Consider the following 20,300-nt stretch of genomic DNA (forward strand, 5'->3'; position numbering starts at 1 on the left):
CACTACTTGCCTGTATGTTCTGACTTTTTTGTGTGTGTGATGAGTGTGCTTTGCTTTTGTGATTAGAGAAGTGATTTTTACCCAGGGTTGTGCCCGACCCTGTTTAAATTAAGAGGAAAGCATGACACTTTGGTGAAGATCAGACTTAACATTGGGGCTTTTTGAAGTTGTCTTGGCTAATGTCCATTTCTATTGGATTTCTTCCCTAAAGTAAGCCCCTTTTTTTGGACTTCTTTGTAAGCAGAGGAGGCTGTTGGTGATGGGGACCAGGTTCCAGGGACTGTCTTCTAGAAGAATACCCTGCCAGAACCCTTATGACACTTTACTTAGGATTACGGGTCCTTCTGGACACAGGGGCCACTTCTGTGCCCCTAGTCCTCAGTATTGGGGTGTTTCGCTTACCAGCTGTTGAGGAGGGAGTGAGGTTGATGAGCCCCTCACTCTTCCTCCTTTGGGCTTTGCTTTTCCCCAGGCCTCCCAGCCCCAACTGCTGAGAGTGACTGCTGAGCGCAGAAGAGAAGAGAGAACCAGCAGAGAAGAAGAAGTCGGGCACAGCAGGGGTCCTCCCCACCATGGGGCAGACCTGCCAGAGAGGATGTGTGAGTTGTCCCCTTGCTTTCCTCTAAGGTCCTGAGGTCACACACACCAGGCCTGCCCAGTGCACTCTCCCACTGGGTGCTCCTCTCGGTCCATTTTCTAGGAGGGAAACCCAGACCCAGAGCACAGCAGAGTTGTGTCATGGGGTAGGGTAGGAGACACTCACATCCGGCCTCTAGCTCTCTCTGTGCAGTTTAATCTTTCTTTATTTCTTTATTTAAAAGATTTTATTTATTTATTTGACAGAGAGAGAGAAAGAGACCACAAGCAGGCAGAGGGAGAGAGAGAAGCAGGCTCCTTGCTGAGCAAGAAGCCTGATGTGGGACTTGATCCCAGGACCCTGGGATCATGACCTGATCAGAAGGCAGCCACTTAACCGACTGAGCCACCCAGGCGTCCCTCTCTGTGCAGTTTAATTTTTACTGGGTCATATCTGACCGATCGGTCCTGAGCGAGGGGCACCCAAAGGGTCATAAACGTCACCTTTGGTTAATCACTTCTTATATTGCAAAGTCATGAATGGGTGTTGAAAACAGGAGTGTGACCTTTTCTAAGAGAAGCCTTCCTCGGCCAGATTGTATATGGCCATGTAAAAGCAGAAACCCACTCTTGCCCCCAACAGAGAGCTTTACTCCCCACCGCCACAACCCCGGGTATGGAAACAAGTCGGGGAAAGTGTTTATGGGACAAATGATGTTCTTCTGAGTAGCTGGTTCATTTTCAGTCAGTCTGTGCAGGGGACGGTCCCTCTGGGGCAAGGGCTATGAGGCCCCCCTCTTCCAGTTTGGGAAATGGAGGCACAATGGGGTGTCAGCCCAGTGACACACACAGGGCTGGGACTGAAGCAGTGTCCTGGGGACAGGATTCTCTCAGAGCAAGCCTGTCGGTCACTGCTGTGGCCTGGCCTGCCTGCTTTGTGAAGACTTCCCTGGTCAGTCTGTGGGCGGGAAATTTGTTCCCAGACCGCTTGTGGGATTGGGGAGGAGGGAACACAAGCTCTGGGAGTGGCTTTCGCCTCTTGTGAGGAGGGCTGGCACCTTTCCCCAGTCCTGGCTTGAAAACACCCCCTTTGTCATCTCTGAGGAGACTGCCTTCTAGGCCAGATACACCCCCTGAGAGAACTGAGTTCGACCCCACTCTCACAACTATGTGGAGGCTCGGGTTCCCGTCTCAGTCTCCTCTCGGGACTCCGAGGCACCTGCCTGGGCTACAGTGAGCCGGAGCCCACTTGACAGGTACATCTGAAAGCCCCTTGGGTCACGGGCTCCCAGGGCCTCCTCTTCCTTCTCCTTTATTCCACGCTCAGGGCGAAAATAGTTTTGCCTCTTCTAGGAAAGGGGGAACGCCTCCAAACAAGGAGGTCTGCTTGGGATGTCTTTGCCACCTCTCACGGTCCCCACCACCCCTTCTGTGCCCCTACCCAGCCTCGTGAGCCTCAGGCAGAATGCCACTGAGAGCTTCCAGCAGGCCAGGCCAGCTTTGGAGAGGTGGCACAAAGCAGCCAGTGTCCCCGGCGCCACGTGGCAGTCAGCAGGCTCTGGCGCTGGCCCTTGGACTTAGTTCCCCATCGGCCTCTGGGTCTCTGGCTGGTCCTCTGGGGTCCTGGGGGGGTCTGGACACAGGAAGCCAGGCTCCAGGATCTCAGACACAAGCAGGAAACCCAGGAGTTGGAAATGGGTTTGTCTTCTCATGGGGCCCCAGGCTGAGTTCTGATTATTGCCCTTGGGTCTCCGCAAGCTGGTGGTCTTCACTGTAGCTGCTGTCACTCAAGGAGCAACTGCCCTGTGCCCGGCCCTTCACAGTCTTCTTGTATTTTCACAAAGTTCCAACAAAGTAGGTATCATTCTCCTCTTACAGATGGGAAAACTGAGGCGTTGAGAGCTTAAGGTACTTGTCTAATTTTACATGGTTCATCAGTGACAAATCTAGGACATAAACTCAGGTCCCTATGACCCCGAGCCCGTGTGCTCTTTCTACCTCCAGGACAAACCCAGGGCTGGGGATGAGGATTGGGACGCCACCAGTAACTGCCTGGGGACATTGGCACTTTGAGTGGTTCCGAGCTTAGAACGGTTGTGCTCTCGATATTGACTTCCCTCTGTTGATCTAAGGAAGGGCCCCAAATTATATGGTCCGTTCCGTTTCTTTGTCCTTGGCACCTTGGCTGTTCCAAGCTCAGGCAGTATTTTGCATCATTTCCTTACTCTTAATTCTCTGAAAGGCTTATAGACTCCTGTCAGACTTCACGAGAGTGCCTTTTAGCAGGAAGTTTGCTCTCATGGGGGATCGGTGTAAAATCCAGACTGTTCGGTTTTTGGCCACGTGAAAACTTGCTGAGATGGCCCTGGTCACTTGGGTTGTCTATGGAAAATGCCTTTTCTTGCTTCTGTAGGACCATGATTTCTGTAGAGCTTCTTTGAATAGCAGTCTATGAAGAGGTTGCATTGTCTCTGTTCACGAACAACAAACATTTATAGGGCACCTACCCTATGTGAGGCAGGGCAAGAAGGGTTGAAAAGATGGTCTCTTGCCCTTCAGAGAGGATGTGTGCATTACCCTGATTCTTATACGAACTGGCTACACGACGGTGGGCCGCCGTGCAGCCCTTCTAGAAAGTGGGGTTACCTGTGGTGCTCTGTCTCTCGGGGCTCCCTCCCTCCTCACGTGCCAAGAGTGGTGGTTCCAAGAGTCCCAGAGCTGCAAGAGAGGGCAGGCCCTAGCACAGGTATTTGAAGGTATTATTGTCCTACTGGCTAACGCCAGACACACAGCCAAATCCAGAGTCACTGTGGGAGGAGACGACAGAGCATGGGCACAAGGAGGAGAAGCGTTATGACTGTTTTCCACAAACAAGGTACCACATCCTCCTCATCCTGTCAGCCGCCATCATGGAGAGATCTGCATGGGCCCCTCTGACTGGGAGCAGCTTCCAAAATCCGTGAGGTGTGGAAAGTCCTAAGAGGGATACAGAGGGCAGGACGCTCATTCATCAAGGATACTGACTCACCCAGCCGGTTGCTGCTTGATGGCCATGTTCCCTCCATGTTCCTGTGGGAAGTATCATGTCCTACAATCATGGGGACATGGTGTGGCCAGGGGCTTAGCAGGGACAGACCCCTGTGTTCCCCCAGCCCTGCTACATGCCTCTCTGGCGGCGCAGCCAGCGCCATGCTTTCATTATGGATAGGCACGTCTGTCTGTTCTTGTGGAACGTGGGCTCCCTGTGGGCAGAGCCACTCTTGTCTGTCATAGTTGAACCCCGCTTCCCAGCACTGTACCTGTGCAATTGTAAGCACCTAATCCATGCTGATGTGATTAAACTCACGAATAGGACATTTCTGAGCTCTGCTGCATTCCATCCAGAGGATGGTTAATCCAGTCAGGATGTCGTCTGCGATTTCGGGCTTACTTGTAGTTACCGTTGCTTCTGAGCCTGATTGATTAGGTATGAGTGGCAACATGTTGTGAATACAAGTTGCTAAGATGCCTTTGTCACGCCTCATTTTGTCCTGTTTTTCTTTAAGAGTGACGCATCTGAAAGGCCCATCAAACCCCCGCTTTCTGAAGCTAAGGTAAGACACCTAAATGTTCTCTCCATATCCTTCTGTAACATTTTCTAGACAAGAGGGATAGTGTGTGGCAATTCCCTCTGGGGATTCTTTGCTCTCAAGGAGCCAGGCAGCCCTACGGTGGATTCCCAGGCGAGGAAGAACATTTACTTCTCAACTGCTCCTCCCTGGGCCCAGCCCACCCCACGGGGCAGATCTTTTATTGGGGGGGGGCGGGAGGGGCTTTGTTACGAGGCTCATCTCTTAATTCTTTCTTGGGAGCAAAATGCCAAGAGTCTGAGCTAAATGCGGGACCTTCCTGCCTTGGAGCTGTATGGCTTCCTGACTGTGGGAGAGGCTCTGGGAGAGGGAATGGAAGGTCTCTTCCCTCTTGTCTTTTCCAGTGTGTGGAATCCAGCATGCCAGGAACTTGGTACCCACCCCCTCTGTGCTGGAACATGGGCCAAAAAAGTTTCAGATCTTCCCTATTGGCATAGCCCATGTGGTTCTAAATCAGAATTTTCTGTGCTATCTGTGATGGCCCTCACCTGTGCTTTCCTGTGCTTATCACATTGCAGTCGAGTCAATCTGAGATGGGTTACTTCATGGGAAGGGGGTGAGGTGGAGGCTTTATAGAACCAGCTTGCTGGGAGAAAAGTACAGTAATTTTTGATTTCTGCTACATCTGCCTCCCTTATCTAGTCCCAGGTGAGCTCCAAGTATGGGTCCTGATTCGTAGCCACCTCTGTTCTGCTTCTTATTCCACTGGTCAAACAGCCCTATTCTTGTTCTTTCTAAAATGAATCAGAGACTCCAGCATTCGAGGATTTATGGCTGAGAAGTAAAGCTCAACATGCAAAAAAGGAAAAAGTTACAACATAGAGTAACATGTACTTTAAGTGCCAGGCGAGGGGGAGGGATCCATCCTGTCTTGGGAAGAGAAGGAAGGTTGGACAGAGGAGGTGAGATTGGCAGAAGGTCTTGAGGCAGATGAAGGAATCTGCAGGCCAGGAAGGACATTCAGGGCAGAGACAGCAGTTAGGGCAAACACGGAGTCTGTGAAGGATGGAAAGAAGCTGGGAGGCTACCTAGTGTGTTGACGGTGGGGAAGTGGGAGGGGAGGCTGATGAATTTGGGTTGGGCTGGCACTGGATATTAAGTCCAGTCAAGGAACTCTATGGAGGGGTCCCAAAAGGTCTTTAGGTTGAAGAGTCATGTGATTAAATTGTGTTCTGTCTGACAGCAGCAAGGAGCATGAGCCTTGAGCCTCCAGGGAACCAGCCAGGAGGTAGTGGGGATGCGTGTAGAAAGCTCCCCAGAGGCCGTGTGTATGCAAGATGATACTCCTTGGAATGGGAAGAAAGTTTTACGAGGTCCATTGCTAACAGTTTTTTAAAGCTCAGTTGACAGTGGTAACCTTGCTTGGTGAGCCTTGCAGTTGGGGTTACTTGTTTCATTTTGTGCTCAGGGTCTCTCTTCATGAGAAGGGGCACATCATGGTCCCTTCCTTTGTTTCCAGGGCCATTTTTAGCATATCATGAGGCATTACCGTTGAAGTAGTTTTACACATCATATTCTCTGTCTTTAACTCAGTTGACCCTCACAAAATAAGCAAGTGGCTTAGGAAGATTTCTGCATAGAAACTATGGATTAAAGCTAATGAACAATGGAGCAACTTGTTGGTTCTGTTGGAAGAGAGAGTGACTCTTGATCTTGAGGTCTTGGGTTGGACTCCCATGTTGGGTGTAGAGATTACTAAAAAATAAGAAGCTAAAAAAAACAAAACAAAACACAAAACCACTAATGAACAAAGAGAAAATGAGAGCACTGACTTGTTTCCTATCCCTGGTACCAGCTACTCATCAGCCACATCTTGGGGTTAAATGAAATAAAAGATCTGATCAGATATAATAAGTTGAGAAAAAAACAGGAAAGCCTTTTTGAATTCTGGCTTTATTCGTATATCACTAATGATAAGCTAATCCTTTTGTATATAGAGGGCCTTGAGATCATTAGCAAATGGTCCCATTAGGCCACCACATTTAAAAACAGTTTATCTCATCTATATGCCTTTTTTTAATTGAAGTATAATTTATTAACAGTCAAAAGCATACATCCTAAGGGTCAGGTCAAGAAATTTGAACACATGTCTATACCTATAGAACCCAGTTCAAGTTATAAAATATTTCCGGGTGCCTGGGTGGTTCAGTGAGTTAAGCCTCTCCTTCAGTTCAGGTTATGATCTCAGGGTCCTGGGATCGAGCCCCACATCAGGTTCCCTGCTCACTGGGGAGCCTTCTTCCCTTCCTCTCTCTCTGCCTGCCTCTCTGACTACTTGTGCTCTCTGTCAAATAAACAAATAAAATCTCTTTAAAAGAAGATATAAAATATTTCTATCACCCCCCCAAATCTCATGTCCCTATCCAGTCACTACTTCCCCATCCCCTGTCTGAAGGAATCATTGTTCTGACTTCTATCACCATAGGTTAGATTTCCTGTTCTTGAACCTCATGTAAATGGAATCATACATGTGTACTCTTTTGTACGTGGCTTTACTATTTTCATATTGCTGCATGTACCGAGTTCATTCATATGTGATCTTGTATATAAACAATCCTAAGATACACACACACACACACACACACACACACACACACACAAGCCCACACACTATTAGAATAAACACATTCAGTGAGGTTTCAGGATACAAAGTTGATATGTGAAAAATCAGTTGTACTTCTATACATTTGCAATGAACAACCCAAAAAGAAATTAAGAAAACAATTTCATTTATAATAGCACCAGAAAGAACAAAACACTTAGGAATAAACTTAAAAGAAGTCCAACCCTTATACTCTCAAAACTATAAAACATTGTTGAAAGAAATTGAAGAAGAGCTAAAAAAAAAAAAAAAAAAATGGAAAGACATTCCATGTTCATGGATTGGAAAACTTAAGATGGCAATACTCCCCAAGCTGACCTACAGATTCAACACAATCCCTCTCAAAATTCCATCTGGCATCTTGGCAGAAATGGACAAATTAATTCTAAAATTCATATGGAGATGAAAGGTACTCAGAATATCTTGAATAATAAGAAGAAACATCTCGAATAATAAGAAGAAAGTCAAGGAACTTGCATTTCCTGTTTTTACAATGTATAAATCTACAGTACTCAAGACAGCATGGTACTGGCATAAGGATAGACCTATAGATTAATGGAATAGAATTGAGAGTCCAGAGGTAAACTCTTACATTTCTAATCATTCAGTTTTCACAGGGTTATGAAAACAATTCAGTGGGGTGAGAATAATCTCTTCAACAAACAATGTTGTGACAATTGGATATCCACATGCAAAAGAATGAAGTTGAATCCCTACCTCAAACCATATACAAAAACTAATTCGAAATACATAGTAGCTAAAATTATAAAACTCTTAGAAGAAAACATAGGTATGAATGTTTTTGATCTTGGATTTGGCAATTGTTTCTTACTATGATACCTGTTACGGGCTGAATTGTGTCCCTCTACTACCAAATTCATGTATTGAAGTTTGAATCCCCCGCACCTCAGAATATCATCACATTTAGAGATGGGGGGGGTCTTTAAAGAGTTAATTAATTATTTAAATTGAGGTCTTTAGAGTGCACCCTATTCCAGTCTGACTGACATCTTTTCAAGAAGAGGAAATGTGGACCCACAAAGAGACATCAGGGATGCCTGCACACAGGGAGAGAGCCATGTGAAAAAGGGGGCCATCTGCAAGCTAAGGAAAGAGTCCTTAGAAGAAGCTAAACCTGCCAACACCTTGATCTTGGACATCTAGCCTCCAGAATTGTGAGAAAACACATTTCTGTTGTTTAACTCACCCAGTCTGTAATATTTTATCTATCAACTGATGAATGGATAAAGAAAGTGTGGTATATCCACACAATGGGAACTTATTCAGAAATAAAAAAGGACCAAAGTTCAGACATGTACTACAACGTGAACAAATGTAAATGAAGTACATTTACATGCTAAATGCAAGAAGCCATTCACCAAAGATCACAATCTGTATGATTCCATTTGTATGAAATGTCCAGAACAGGCACACCTGTAGAGATGGAAAGTAGATTTGTGGTTGCCTATGTCTGAGGAGCATGGGAGTTCGGGAGGTGACAGCTAAGATACAATGTTTCTTTTCGGGATAATGAAAATACTCAAAATGATTGTGGTGATGATGTCATAACTCAACAATCATTAAAAATCATGGAAATGTACAATTTCAATAGGTGAATTATATGGTATGTGAATTATATCTCAGTAAAACTGTTACCAAAGGTGGGGGGAAAGCATTCAATTTTTATAGTTGAAACATATGAAGTATGTATGGATATAGTACAATTTTTTAATCTGCTCGTGTGCTCATGGACATTTGAGTTGTTTCTAGTTTGGGCTATGACTGATAAAGTGCTGTGAACACCTGTGTACAAATCCTTATATGGACATGTGCTTTCATTTCTCTTGGGTAAATACCCAGGAATGGAATCATTGGGTCATGGGCTAGGTATATATTAATTTTTTAAAAGATATATTTATTTATTTGAGAGAGAGAGAGAGAGGAGGGAGCATGTGAGCAGGGAGAGGGGCAGAGGGAAAAGGAGAGAGAGAATCCCAAGCAGACTCCATCCTGAGCGTGGAGCCCTACGTGGGCCTCATGACCTGAGCCAAAACCAAGAGTTGGATGCCCGACCAACTGAACCACCCAGGTGCCCCTATGATAAACTCCATTAGGAATAGTCGAACGATTCCAAAATAGTGTCAATTTACACTCTCATCTGTCTCATCTGTTTTCATGTCTATGTTTTAGGTATGTTTTATAACATAAATAATAGTGCAGCAGTATGCATCGATAGTTATAAGTAAATATATAGATTGTTGAGATATGAGGTCAAAATGTTTTTGCTACAGGGGATTCTGAACTGACCAGTTGCGCAGCCCGGGACTAGGAGAGAGTCCATCTTGCTAAGGGCTTTGTATCGGTTTTGTAGGGCTGCAATAGCAAATTGGCACAAAGTTGGTGGTTTAAAATAACAGAAATTTATTATCACATAGTTCTGCAGGCCAGAAGTCCGGAATCAAGGTGTCAGCAGGGTGGGGCTCCCTCCCCAGGCTCTTGGGGAGGCTCCTTCCTGGCTGCTTTCACTTTCAGTGTCTCCAGGCACCCCCTGGCTTGTGGCTGCAGAACCCTCTCTCATCTCTGAGCCACCTTCAAGGGCCATTCTCCTTCCCCCCTACTGTCTTCTCTTCCGCCTCCTAATCAGGAAGGTCACTGGGTTGAGGGTCCACCTAAACCCACCCGGGAAGATCCTATCTCTAGATCCTATCTCCAGATCCCTAGAGACAATACACAAAGACCCCTTTTTATTCAAATAAGGTCACGTGCACAGGTTTTGGGTTAAAGTATATCTTTTAGGGGGCACTGTGCAACCCACTATAGGCCTGTTCTAGCAGAGGGAATGGAGAGAAGAGGATGGATTCAGGAGAGCTCTAGGCGAGATGGGTTTTGTTTTGTTCCTGATGCACATAGACAGGTTGGCTCCATAGAGTTTGGTGGCAGATTAGATGCAGGACATTTGGGAGGGGAAATCTCAAGGATAATGCTCAGGTTTCCAGCTTGGCTGCTGGGAAGATGGTTCTACCTGGGACATTTTTTCCAGAGGGAGGAGGAAGCACAGGCATGGTGTTCTCCATTTTATTCTGAATTCTGCTCAAATGTCGGATCCTTAGGCCTCCCCTATTCATGCTATCCGAAAGGATATTCTCACTCTCTGTTGTTCAACCTAGCTATCAGTGAGGATCAGATTTAGCTGATATTAACAGGAAACTCCAAAACAGCTGTTGAATTAACACACTGAAATTTTATTTTCCTCTGAAGTTCTAGAAATCTAGAGGCAGTCAGTGGGGGGCTGTTATAGGGCACCTTGGTGACAGGGACTTAAACTCCTTCTATTTTATTTTGTTGCTTTGTTTGTGTGGCTGCCATTTCCAAGTTTATCTCAATATCCAAGATGTTCCTGGTTCTCTAGCCCGTTCTCTAGCGTCTGTATTTCAGCCAGCAGGAAGGAAGAATGCAAAGAATTGAAAAGCTGTATAATCTCTGTGTCTTAAGGAAGGCTCCTGGAAGCCAACTGGAGATGCTCTCCCTTTAATCTCCTTGGCCAGAACTTGCTCCCATGGTCACATGTAGCCGTAGGGAAGGCTAGAAATATAGTCTTTAATGGGGTGGGGGTGCTGGATTCAGATAAAAATTGGAGATTCGTTAGCCAGAACAAAGGGGAAATGGATCTTGTAGCAGGTAGCTGTGTCGCCTACCTCCTGCTTTACTTTTCCTCCTAGCGCCTGACCTAATGTGTATTTAATTTGTGACTTATTTGCTGCCTGTCTCACCCCACCAGAATGCGGCCAGGGACTCCGTCCTGCTCACCAGCCCATTTCTAGTGACCAGGAAGTAGAGACATATTAGGGGGTTCCCAAATGTCTGTTGAGTGAATAAATGACAAGTGGGGAATCGAGAAGAAATGACTACAATGGGAGCCCTCCTGAGTTTCAGGTGTCCGTGGGGTCTAGGGGTTGATGTTCACAAGCAGTTGGGACCTGGGTCTGGAGCTCAGGCTCCAGAGAAGTGGGGGCTGGAGCTCTTGAGTGATTCCTTGGGCAGGGCACGTTGGGATGGAGCCACAGAAGACAGCGAGGCAGGAGGGCACACTCAGTCAGCTCAGCTGAATCCACCAAACCGGATGCCCCCCACCCCCACCCTGGGAAAGGCAGCTGCTTCTGCATCTCCCTTACAAGACCCCTGTGGGTCACCCAAATCTGCCTCACTGTGTGGTTTGAGAATTTCCTTTATAAGAGGGCTCTGCACAGCCAGGCTCCTCACTTTACAAACTAACCAGGCATGACTCAGTACCCAACGGGAGAAGCTCCCCAAGACGGGTTTTTGGACTGATCTGCAACTGAGACGTTGCTGGGCCTGCTTAGAATGAGAGAAATAAGGACAGTATGGTGAAATGAGCATTTCACCTTGTTAGAGCCGAGGGGGTGGGGGTGAGGGTGGGTCTCGAGTCAGACTCTCTGGGCACACATTCCAGCTCTTTGCAGTAGCTGTATGACCTTGGAGAAGTTCCCTGACCTCCCTGTGACTCAGTATTCTCGTCTATAAAATGGGGATATAACTGGTATTTCCCGCATTGGGTTGTTCTGAGGGTCCAAGAAGTTAATATAAGAATTTAGACCCATACTTAGTCCCCAGTGAGTTCTCCCTGAGAACTAGCTATTATATATTATTAAATCAGAGGTATTTAGTTTAAAAAGCAGCCCTTGTTTTTCTCTCTCTCTGGCTTAGAACATCTCTTTCCTTTAGGCAATGATGGTGATAGGAGATGGAAATTGTGACTACAGTTTATTTTTTCTTAGCAAAATGAAAAAGTCAGTACCTATTTTTATTTGTATGCATGTTTAACTTGCTGACCTAGGAGACCCCGCAGCCTAGGAATCCTGCCTGGGTGTTGACATGGGCTCTCCTGCATGAACATTTCCTTGTATATTTTGGAGCTAATTCTAAAGGGAATCCTTGGCCCCGGGGAGGTGGCTGAATGTGGCACTGGAGAGAACTATCCCAGGAAACTCAGAGGAATCAATAGGGTGATTTTTGAGATTGCTCTGTGCGCACAAGATACCGGCTTCCTTTGGGGAGGGAGCAGGCTTGAGATAAGGAGCCGGGCTGACCTCAGCCGTCTGGTTAACCTTTCTTCCAGGAGGTCATTCTTTCTGCCTAAGAGGCTTATCAGGTTTAGAGGCAGTGGAATAGAGGATGTGCTTTAGGATACCTTAAAGGGGTGGGACTTGGGGAAGCGAGAGAGGGGCGCACAGTGCAGGATTTGAATGCAAGCCTGAAATCTCGCACACCTAGGCACTGCCTCTCTTGCCTCATCCTAATCCCGGTCCTCATACCTGAGGCCTTCTGCCTGTTAATTCCAAATATTGGGATCTTAAAGGCCTACAGGGACCAGACCTGAGTGTGCCTCAGTGCGGGGTGTGGGGGTGTGGGTGGGGGAGCACCTGGGGGGGGTGCCTGGGGCAAGCTGCAGCACCCCGCAGTGTCTGAAGGGGGCAGAGGCTGCTCAGAGCTAGCTGAGCGTGGCCCGGGGATGCTAGGCGCCCAGCGTAACTAGACCTGAGATGCTGGGAACCTGGATTTTCAAGTGAAATCTCATTTTTCAGTGTTTCATCATACTTGTAACATATTCCGCGGGCTGAATAAGAGATGCGCCTGGCGGTTGCCAATTTGTAACTCTGTGACGATGTTGTCAGTGGGTGGAGCTGTGGGCAATAAAAAAGGATGGGAGGCAGGCCAAGAACGTGATTTTTTAAAAATTTAAATTCAATTAATTAACATATAATGTAATTCTGGTTTCAGAGGTAGAGGTCAGTGATACATCAGTCTTATGTAAACCCCCAGGGCTCATTCCATCACGTGCCCTCCTTAATGTCCATCCCCCAGTTTCCCTCCTCCCCGCCATGAGATTTTAGAGCCCCAGCCCCCTCCGGGGAGCAAAACCAGCTGCCAAGTTGATGAGAAACCCACCGTGCACTTTCATCCCAGGGTCTTGGCATCTGCAGAGCCTCGAGGGCCCTGGAGGACCGGCCTTCAGGTTTGTCCAAGAGGGGCCTCTCGCTCGTGGAGAGTTAGCATCTAAAGCAGCGATTCGCCTTCCAAGCTGCGCCTCGGACATACCTGGGAACCTCGATAGGTACTGTTTGCCCTGCACTCCACAGTTCTGCTGCCCTCTGGGGCTGAGGCCTGGGCATCAGCATTTGTAAAATCTCTCCCGGGGATTCTTCAGTATAGCCAGGTTGAAACACACAGATCTCAGTAATAGAAATGTGGGTTCAGGCTCCCTTCCAGGTGCTTCCTCTCGGACCATGTTTTGCCTGCACCCCCTCGCCTCAGGGGCACTCCCCACGCGGCAGTGGCTTGCCCACGCTGGGCTTGCTTTTTCTTTCTTCCCTTTCTCTGCCTCTGAGACCTTCCACACGCCCCAAACCTCCATAGCCCTCCCTGACTGATTAAGTGGGGATAATGATATTTGCCCTGGTAACCTCACCAGCCTGTTATCAGGAGACGCGAGGCAATATTCGAGAAAATAAATGCTCTGTAAACTGTCAGTATTATGCAAACACTGCTGGTAGAAGAGTGCACGCGCAGGTGCTGGGGTACAGCTCTGATCCGTGGGAGAGGATTTCTGGAGTGCCATTCCCAGTGCCCTGGGTCCAATGGCAGTTGTCCCATTCTGACGTGGCTGTGGCTTGCCTTCTCTTACTGGCAAGTGGGTTTTGTGGCTGGCAGCCTGGCATGGCCTGACCCCCACCCCCCACCCCAACGCCAGTACAAGAGGGAGCACAGTCAATGAACAGGGAAATCCGGGGGACCTTGGTGAGAGGGCTGGGCACCTGGAGGGTGAGGGGAGACCTCTGGAACTAGACTTCCAATGGTCAAGGTCATTGCTGTTCTTTCTTGGGGTCCACAGAGTAATCAGCAAGGGGCTTGATGTAGTTCTGGAATACTGGTAAGGTCCGGAGCCAACGGCCAAGAAAGAATTCTTGAGACCTCTTTGGTGCAAAAAGGTGGTTTTATTCAAGCACTGGGACAGGACCTGAGGGCAGAAAACTGATGCACTGGGGTTGTGAGGAACGCTGATTATATATTTGGGAGTTAGGGGAAGTAAGGGAAAAGGGAGATGTCCAAAAGGGCTTTCATATGCTAAAGACGACTTTCAGGATACTGGAGGCCTGGCTATTGTCAAGTGAAAGCTGTTTTTCCCTTTAGCAAAGCATCAACACAGACAGTGGGAAGTTTTCCTAAAGGAATGTCATACAGAGCCCACCTGGGAGTGTGTGCGGAAGGGAGATTATGGGGTGTCCCCTGTGCTTCGTCCTCAGCTGCCCTTCTGATCCCTCATCAGGCTCAGCTGGGATCTAAGAGCTACCTGACAGCAAAAAGAGGCGGGATGAGAAAGAAGTGCTTGAGGTGATCAGGGGACACAGGCCCAGCTCTGAGCCCGGGAGGGGACGCTGCAGCAGTGCAGAACGGGCTCTGGTCTCAGGAGCCCGTGTGTGATTGGGGCAGAGAAGGCCAGCCCCCCCAGAAGACAGTCAACAGTATCAGGCTGACTGTTAGGGCTCAGCCGCACTTATCTCAGGCCCAGGCTGCAGTGAGGTGGGGGTGGGGGAGGATGGACAGAGCACCGGCTGGGCATCGGAACCGGGTTCGTGTCCCAGCCCCGAGCGCCACCACAGCCTGACACTGGACAAGATGGCCTACTTGCTGCGTCGCAGGTTCCTCGTCTGTAAAGAAGAGTCTTGGTCCAGATCTAGATGGACTCTGAGCACAGTCCGAGTTGGCCGTGTGGAAGTGCTGAGGCCTGGGAGACCGGGGTGAGTAGCATGCTCAGGAAAGGCTTTCTGTGGCAGGTGGGAGAGATGGGCCTCGGTGAGAGGGTGACCCGGACGGACACTTGGTTGGGGGGTGGTGAGTGGAGGAGTCGGGGCGAGCAAGGACATACAGAGCCCTGCTGGAAGGGACCTGGTAGGTTGGGGAGAGTGGGGGGAGGAAGAGGTAATCGGGGAAGAGTGGAGTCAGATCGCAGAAGGCTTCAGACATCGGGCTGAAGTGTTTCAGTTGGCTCTGTCAGGAAGGAGGGGGTCATCAAGGGATTTGGGGAAGAGCTATGATGTGATTAGGCTGCCTTTTTAAAAAAAAAAAAAAAAAAAAAAAAGCAGGAATAATGTGGCCTGGACTTCAGAAAGACTGGGATGGTAGAAAGCCAGATACCAGGGAGGGCAGCTAGGACACTCTTGTAATATCTCTGGCATGGGACCATGAGCCCTCAGGGTTGAAGGGAAGCAGTGGGGCAGGCCTAGAGATATTTCTCAGGAAATACTGATGGACCTTGGGGACTGTGTGCATTCAAGGGGTGAGGAGGAAGGAGTCATCTTGAGAAGCAGTTTCTCTCTCCATGGCCAGGGAAGAGAAAGTATTGGCAGCTTCCTTGCCTGAAAAAAGAGCATGTCGGGTAGCCTGGAAAACTGGAAGATTCAGGGGCTCCCTGGTTCCAGCTCAGTGATTCAAGAGATCATGGATGGAACAGGGGTGCAGTGATGGCGGGGGCCCGGGTTGAGGGGTATGTATACTCGGAATGCTCCTGACCACTGCATGGGGCTCCTTCCACCACCGAGGGCTGGATGTGGGAGCCAGGGTAATTTGCAAAGCACAGTTCTTGATCCTCTAGCAACTTCCAGCATCACCACTGCAGGGCTCAAATGGCAGTGGAGAACCACCAAACTGTTCTCTTTCTCCCAATTTTGCTTTATGGCCATGTAGGCAGTGTAAGTGTTCGATGGATGCCAGAGAGCTTCTGTTCCTAGTTTATGACGATACTATCCTCAAGGCAGATCCAGACTTTGTGGGGTTGGAGGCTTAAATAATTTCAGGGAGCCTCTTTGGTTAAACAATTCAAAATTACAAATATAAAATTGCTATGCAATCTTCTCAGGGCCTAGAACGGGGAGGAACACAAGTAAGAAGCCCTTGCTGCTACCCAATCTTATAATACCCACCATTTATCGTGTATAATAAGCAGGTGTTTTATTTGTATCGGGTGGGTGGGCTTTAGGATCTCCATGTTACAGATGAAGAGGCAAGCTCAGAAGGGTGACTCAAAAAGCCAGCCCTGGGTGCTGAGCTCTGGACTGAAGGCTCTGGCCTCAAGGGTCACATCTGAGGTCCTCTTTGCTTGGTGACCACAGTGGTCAGACCCCTGATGCTCCTGAGAAGGAATGTCCTGGACCTAAGCCTTCTCTCCCCCGGGACCACTATACTTTTACGGAGGCCTGGTCAGGGCTCCCCCGGATTCAGGTCTAGGGTAGAGGTGGTGGTGGTGTTGGGGGGAGTTGGACTGTGACCATCTCTCAGGGCCCCACGTGGTGCAGCCTTGGTCCCGAGAGCCCAGCCTGTTGAGGCAGAGAGGCTGCATACAAAGGAAGGACAGCCAACTGCAGGGGTGAGCACGGGCTTTGAGAACGCACGGACCTAATCCTGGGATCTACAGCTTCCTGGTTGTATAAAGTTCGGCCAGAGACGCGGCCTCTGCGAGCCTCAGCTGGATGACCTGTTGAATCAGGATAGTAACCTCTTCGCTGTACTTTGAGCTCCTTACACGTCCCGTGGTGAGGCAGTAAAGCTCCCGCACACAGACGCGACGATCTAAGAACAGTCTCAGCAGCAGCCTAACCGCCCGATTCCGCACCTCCCCTCCCCCTCGTCAGGGCTGAACGTTTCTCCAAGGATTCCTCCCAGCCCGGCTCACTTCCGTTGGGGAAGTGAAAAAGGTGGCACCTCGGAGGGGCCGGATGGCCGCGAGCCTAGGGGCGCGAGGGAAGAGGAAGCCGGGGGTGCGACCAGGCCGGGGCGTGAGCCCTCCGCAGAGCCGCGGGCTCCAGGAACTCCGGGGCGGGCGCTGTGGGGCGTCGCTCTCGATTTAGCAACACAAATCCGCCTGCCGGAGATTAGGCCCGGCGAGCCGCGCTCGGGGTGATGCACCGCCGGGAGGACGCAGCTGGGGCTCGGCGCTCTGCCCCGCGGAGCCGCAGGCGCCGGCCGGAGCGGGGGTCGGCGGCGAGGACCGCGCGGCCTCGGGCGCTCGCTTCCGCCGGCCCAGGCCCAGCTCGCTCCGCACACCCACTTCTGCGCGCGCCTCCGGCGTCTCCCCATCCGCGGAGCCTCCGGGGGCGAGCCCTCGTTTCCCCGGGAAGGGGTCCGCCCCGGCCGGCCGCGGGCACCCCTCGGGGGCAGCTCGTCCGGTCCGAGTCGGGCGGCGCCTGCTCCCGCGCCCCGCGCCCGCCCGCCCGGCCGGGCGCCGCCACGCGCGACCCTGCGCGCCCGAGCCAGCCTCCTGCCCTCCCGCCGGCTCCCTACGTGGGGGACGTGCCGGCAGATGCCGGACCGCGGGGGATTCCGCGGCCCCGCCGCCGCCGCCGCCCCCTTTCCGGCGCGGGAGGGAGCGGCCGCCGCGCCCCCCCGCCCGGGCCGGAACGCCGCCGCCCCGCGCTGCAGAGACGGGCGGCAGCCAATGGGCGCGGAGGAGGTGGGCCGGCTGGCGGCTGTCACCCGGCCGGGGACGGGAGCGCGGAGCTGGGGCGCGCGCGAGCCACCGCCTCCCGGGCCTTGGGGGTGGAGCCGCGGCTGGAGGAGGAGGAGGAGGAGCCGCCGAGCAGCCGCCCGAGGACCACGGCTCGCCCGGGCTGCGGAGCTCCGACGCCGGCCCCACGCCCGCCGCCTCGCGTCCGAGACCGTCAGCATGATCGCCGCGCAGCTCCTGGCCTATTACTTCACCGAGCTGAAGGATGACCAAGTCAAAAAGGTGCGCCCCCGCCCGCGCCGCCGCCCGGCGCTCTGCCTGCAGCGTTGCATTCCGGCATCCGCTCGCCGCCGCCGCCGCCGCCTCCATCCTCCCGCGCCCAGCCTCCTCCAGGCCGGCACCGCTCGGACGGCAGGGCGGAGGGGAGGGGGGAAGCCTTCGCTTTTCGATTCTGCCCGGGATTGTGTGTGTGTTGGGGGGACGACCCCCGAGACGGGGCTGCTTGCTGCAGTGTCCTTGAGCTGGGCTGTGGATGTCAGATGGGCCCCCGGGCCACGCGGGGAGGCGCCTGAGCTGGGGGGGGGGGGGTGGAACCGGTGGGTCGGTCCTCAAGGCCTCTTCGGAAGGTTCTGAGCGCCGTGGGCGGAGGAGCGATTACAGGGATGGTGGGGAGCTGAGCGCGCAGCAGGCGGGGGTGCCGGCTGGAGGCCGGGCATCCCATAGTCGGGGGTCCTCGCGGAGGGCCCCAGGTGCCCGGAGAGGCTCTTACCCCTGTTCTGCCAGCTGTTGCGGCTGCTCCTCAGTTTGGGGACTGGGTGACCCGCCTGGCTTCCCGGAACGGGGAGGGGTGCAGAGGCCACCGGAAACTTTGCTCATAGGCCTCAGGTCGGGAGCGGCATGTCTAAATGGAATTTTTTATTCCTCTACGTGACTGCTCTCTTAAACTGTAATTTCCAGCCAGGCCAGGGAGCTTAAATAAGAGACTGGTCTTTTGAGTCAGATAGAGGCCTTGACATGTATGCCTGCGACGTGTGTGTACTCGCACTGGGACGCGTCTCCCTACCCTGAAGGGTTGCTGCCTTTGACGTCCGTCTCGCAGAAAATACTGTCCACTGGCAGGTCTTAAAGGTGTATCTCTCCCCTAATGCCAGCCTTGCCACCGTGCTTTTAAGGAACAGCCTAGGCTGTGGGGAAAAGAAACCGTTTTATCAGTCGGAGGCCTGGCAGAGGCTCCTGACCCCCCACACCCAGCATGGGTGACAGGACTGCTGGAGTAAGCTGGGATGCACAAACAAAGTGAGCCTGACTGTGGCGATCAGACAGGGGAAGTACCTACAGGTGAGAGGCGGGAGCCTGAAGCTTTGTAGTCACTCAGTTCTCTTCCCATCTATGTAGGACAGCCCCCTCTGGCCCAATAGGAAGTAGGCCTGCTGAGGGCCGTGACCTCATCAAGGTCACCTGGTGAGTTAAGAGGCAGTGCCAGGGCAGGTCTCTCCCTCCCTCCACGGGGAACTTGGACCTCCTGGAAGTTAGCTGAGGGGGAGGTGCTGAGACCAAGGCCCTGGGGATGCTGCTTGGATCCTGGGTCCTGTGCTGTGTGGGGACCAAAGCAGGGCAGTTAGGAGACAGGCCTGGAAATCTGCCACCATCCCTCACAGCTAGAAGCAACAGGGACTCTAGAGTTGGCTGGCTGTGGGACTCCTGCTCCCTGCTGGGCAGTGCGGTGGAGCTTCCCCTGGCCACGGAGCTCAGGGAGCTGTGTCTGCCCCCATGTATCGTTCAGGCTCTCTCCAGGGGTGTTGTGTGCCGCTGACGTTCTTCCCATTTCCAGTGGGGAAATGTACCGTGCAGATGAGTTCACGGTCCCTCCCCTGCACGTGGCATACACTGTAGTTCCAGACAGCAGACCAGTGGAGTGGGGGACCCAGAAGACTCTTCTAAGTTTCCACCATCCATACCCATATCACCTGTGTGGCCTTCGGGGCCTATGCTGGGTTGAGATTTGAACTGTACTCAGTAAGCATTGTTTCGTCAGGTACTCGGTGTTGACTGTGGCCTCCCTCGAATTCCATCGACCAGGCTCCTGGAGGCATCTGGGTGTGTGACTTCTGAATGGATTGGTCCTCCTCAAATCCCTTCTGCTCTGAGATTGGGATCCTGGCCTTCCCTCCCCACCCCTTCCTGGCCTCAGAACAGTGCTGGAGGAGGGTCTTGAGGCCAAAGCTTACATCATGTGGTATTATTGGCCAAGGAGAGTTTTAGGAACGAGTTGGCTTTCTTGCACCCCACCGGGGACCATCTTAAACTGCTTTCTATAGGGGGTGTGTGTGCGCGCGCACGCGCCTGCCAGAGGATCACCTTGGTCTGCATGATGGGCTATGTGGCATTGCCCTCCATGGGTGTGGTCCCCAGGAAGCTTCCAGGGCCTCCTGAGAGCCTAGAGGACACTCTTAACAATGGCCTAGTCAGCTTTCCCCCCTCCACCTGTACAGAGCCTTGGGGACTGCATCTTCTCTCCTGGGCCTCCAGACTTGGTAGAGGGCAGCCCTTCCTACCCACCACTTACTGTGAAAAGGCTGGGTGGGGCTGTAGGACTCCAAACCCTGCTCTTCTTGCCTAAATCAGGCTCTACCTGCGACCCAGTGGGGACCCAGTAGGGACCCAGCGAGGCTAGCCCCCGCCTGCCTACCCTGCCAGTGTGGGTAGCCATGATGATTCAGCCCTTCAGCCCTAGGCAGCCTCTTGGGCTCTAAAGACAGCCCCGGCCTCTCCCACTAGCATTCATTCATTTTCTTGCCTTCTGTCCTGGGGGTAGGAGGGAGGAAGACGGGGATGGTGTCAGGGAAGGTTTTTCCGGGATTGCTCAGGATACAGACACGATCATGAAAAGAGTTCTCATTTCTCTCTCCATTGCCGGTGAGACATGTCACTAATTCAATCTTGTAAATATATCTGGGGTTGAAACAGGCCAAGG

The 20,300-nt window shown here is 51.5% G+C and overlaps 1 protein-coding gene across 2 annotated transcripts in view; it reads left to right on the forward strand.

The window, feature by feature from the left end:
• The first annotated feature begins 476 nt into the window (after nucleotides 1-476).
• Nucleotides 477-20,300, forward strand: part of HK1 (hexokinase 1) — a 78,472-nt gene continuing 58,648 nt past the window's right edge. The window contains exons 1-2 of one of the 2 annotated variants that reach the window (XM_032312018.1): nucleotides 477-599; nucleotides 4,122-4,169. In XM_032312018.1, coding sequence (XP_032167909.1) covers nucleotides 573-599; nucleotides 4,122-4,169 — 75 coding nt within the window. In that variant the 5' untranslated portion in view covers nucleotides 477-572. Of the gene's footprint in view, nucleotides 600-4,121; nucleotides 4,170-17,382; nucleotides 17,609-20,300 lie in introns of those variants that run through there. The other variant, XM_032312017.1, reaches the window with a different exon arrangement.

Source organism: Mustela erminea, chromosome 14 (genome assembly GCF_009829155.1).
Source record: "Mustela erminea isolate mMusErm1 chromosome 14, mMusErm1.Pri, whole genome shotgun sequence".
Classification (NCBI taxonomy): domain Eukaryota; kingdom Metazoa; phylum Chordata; class Mammalia; order Carnivora; family Mustelidae; genus Mustela; species Mustela erminea.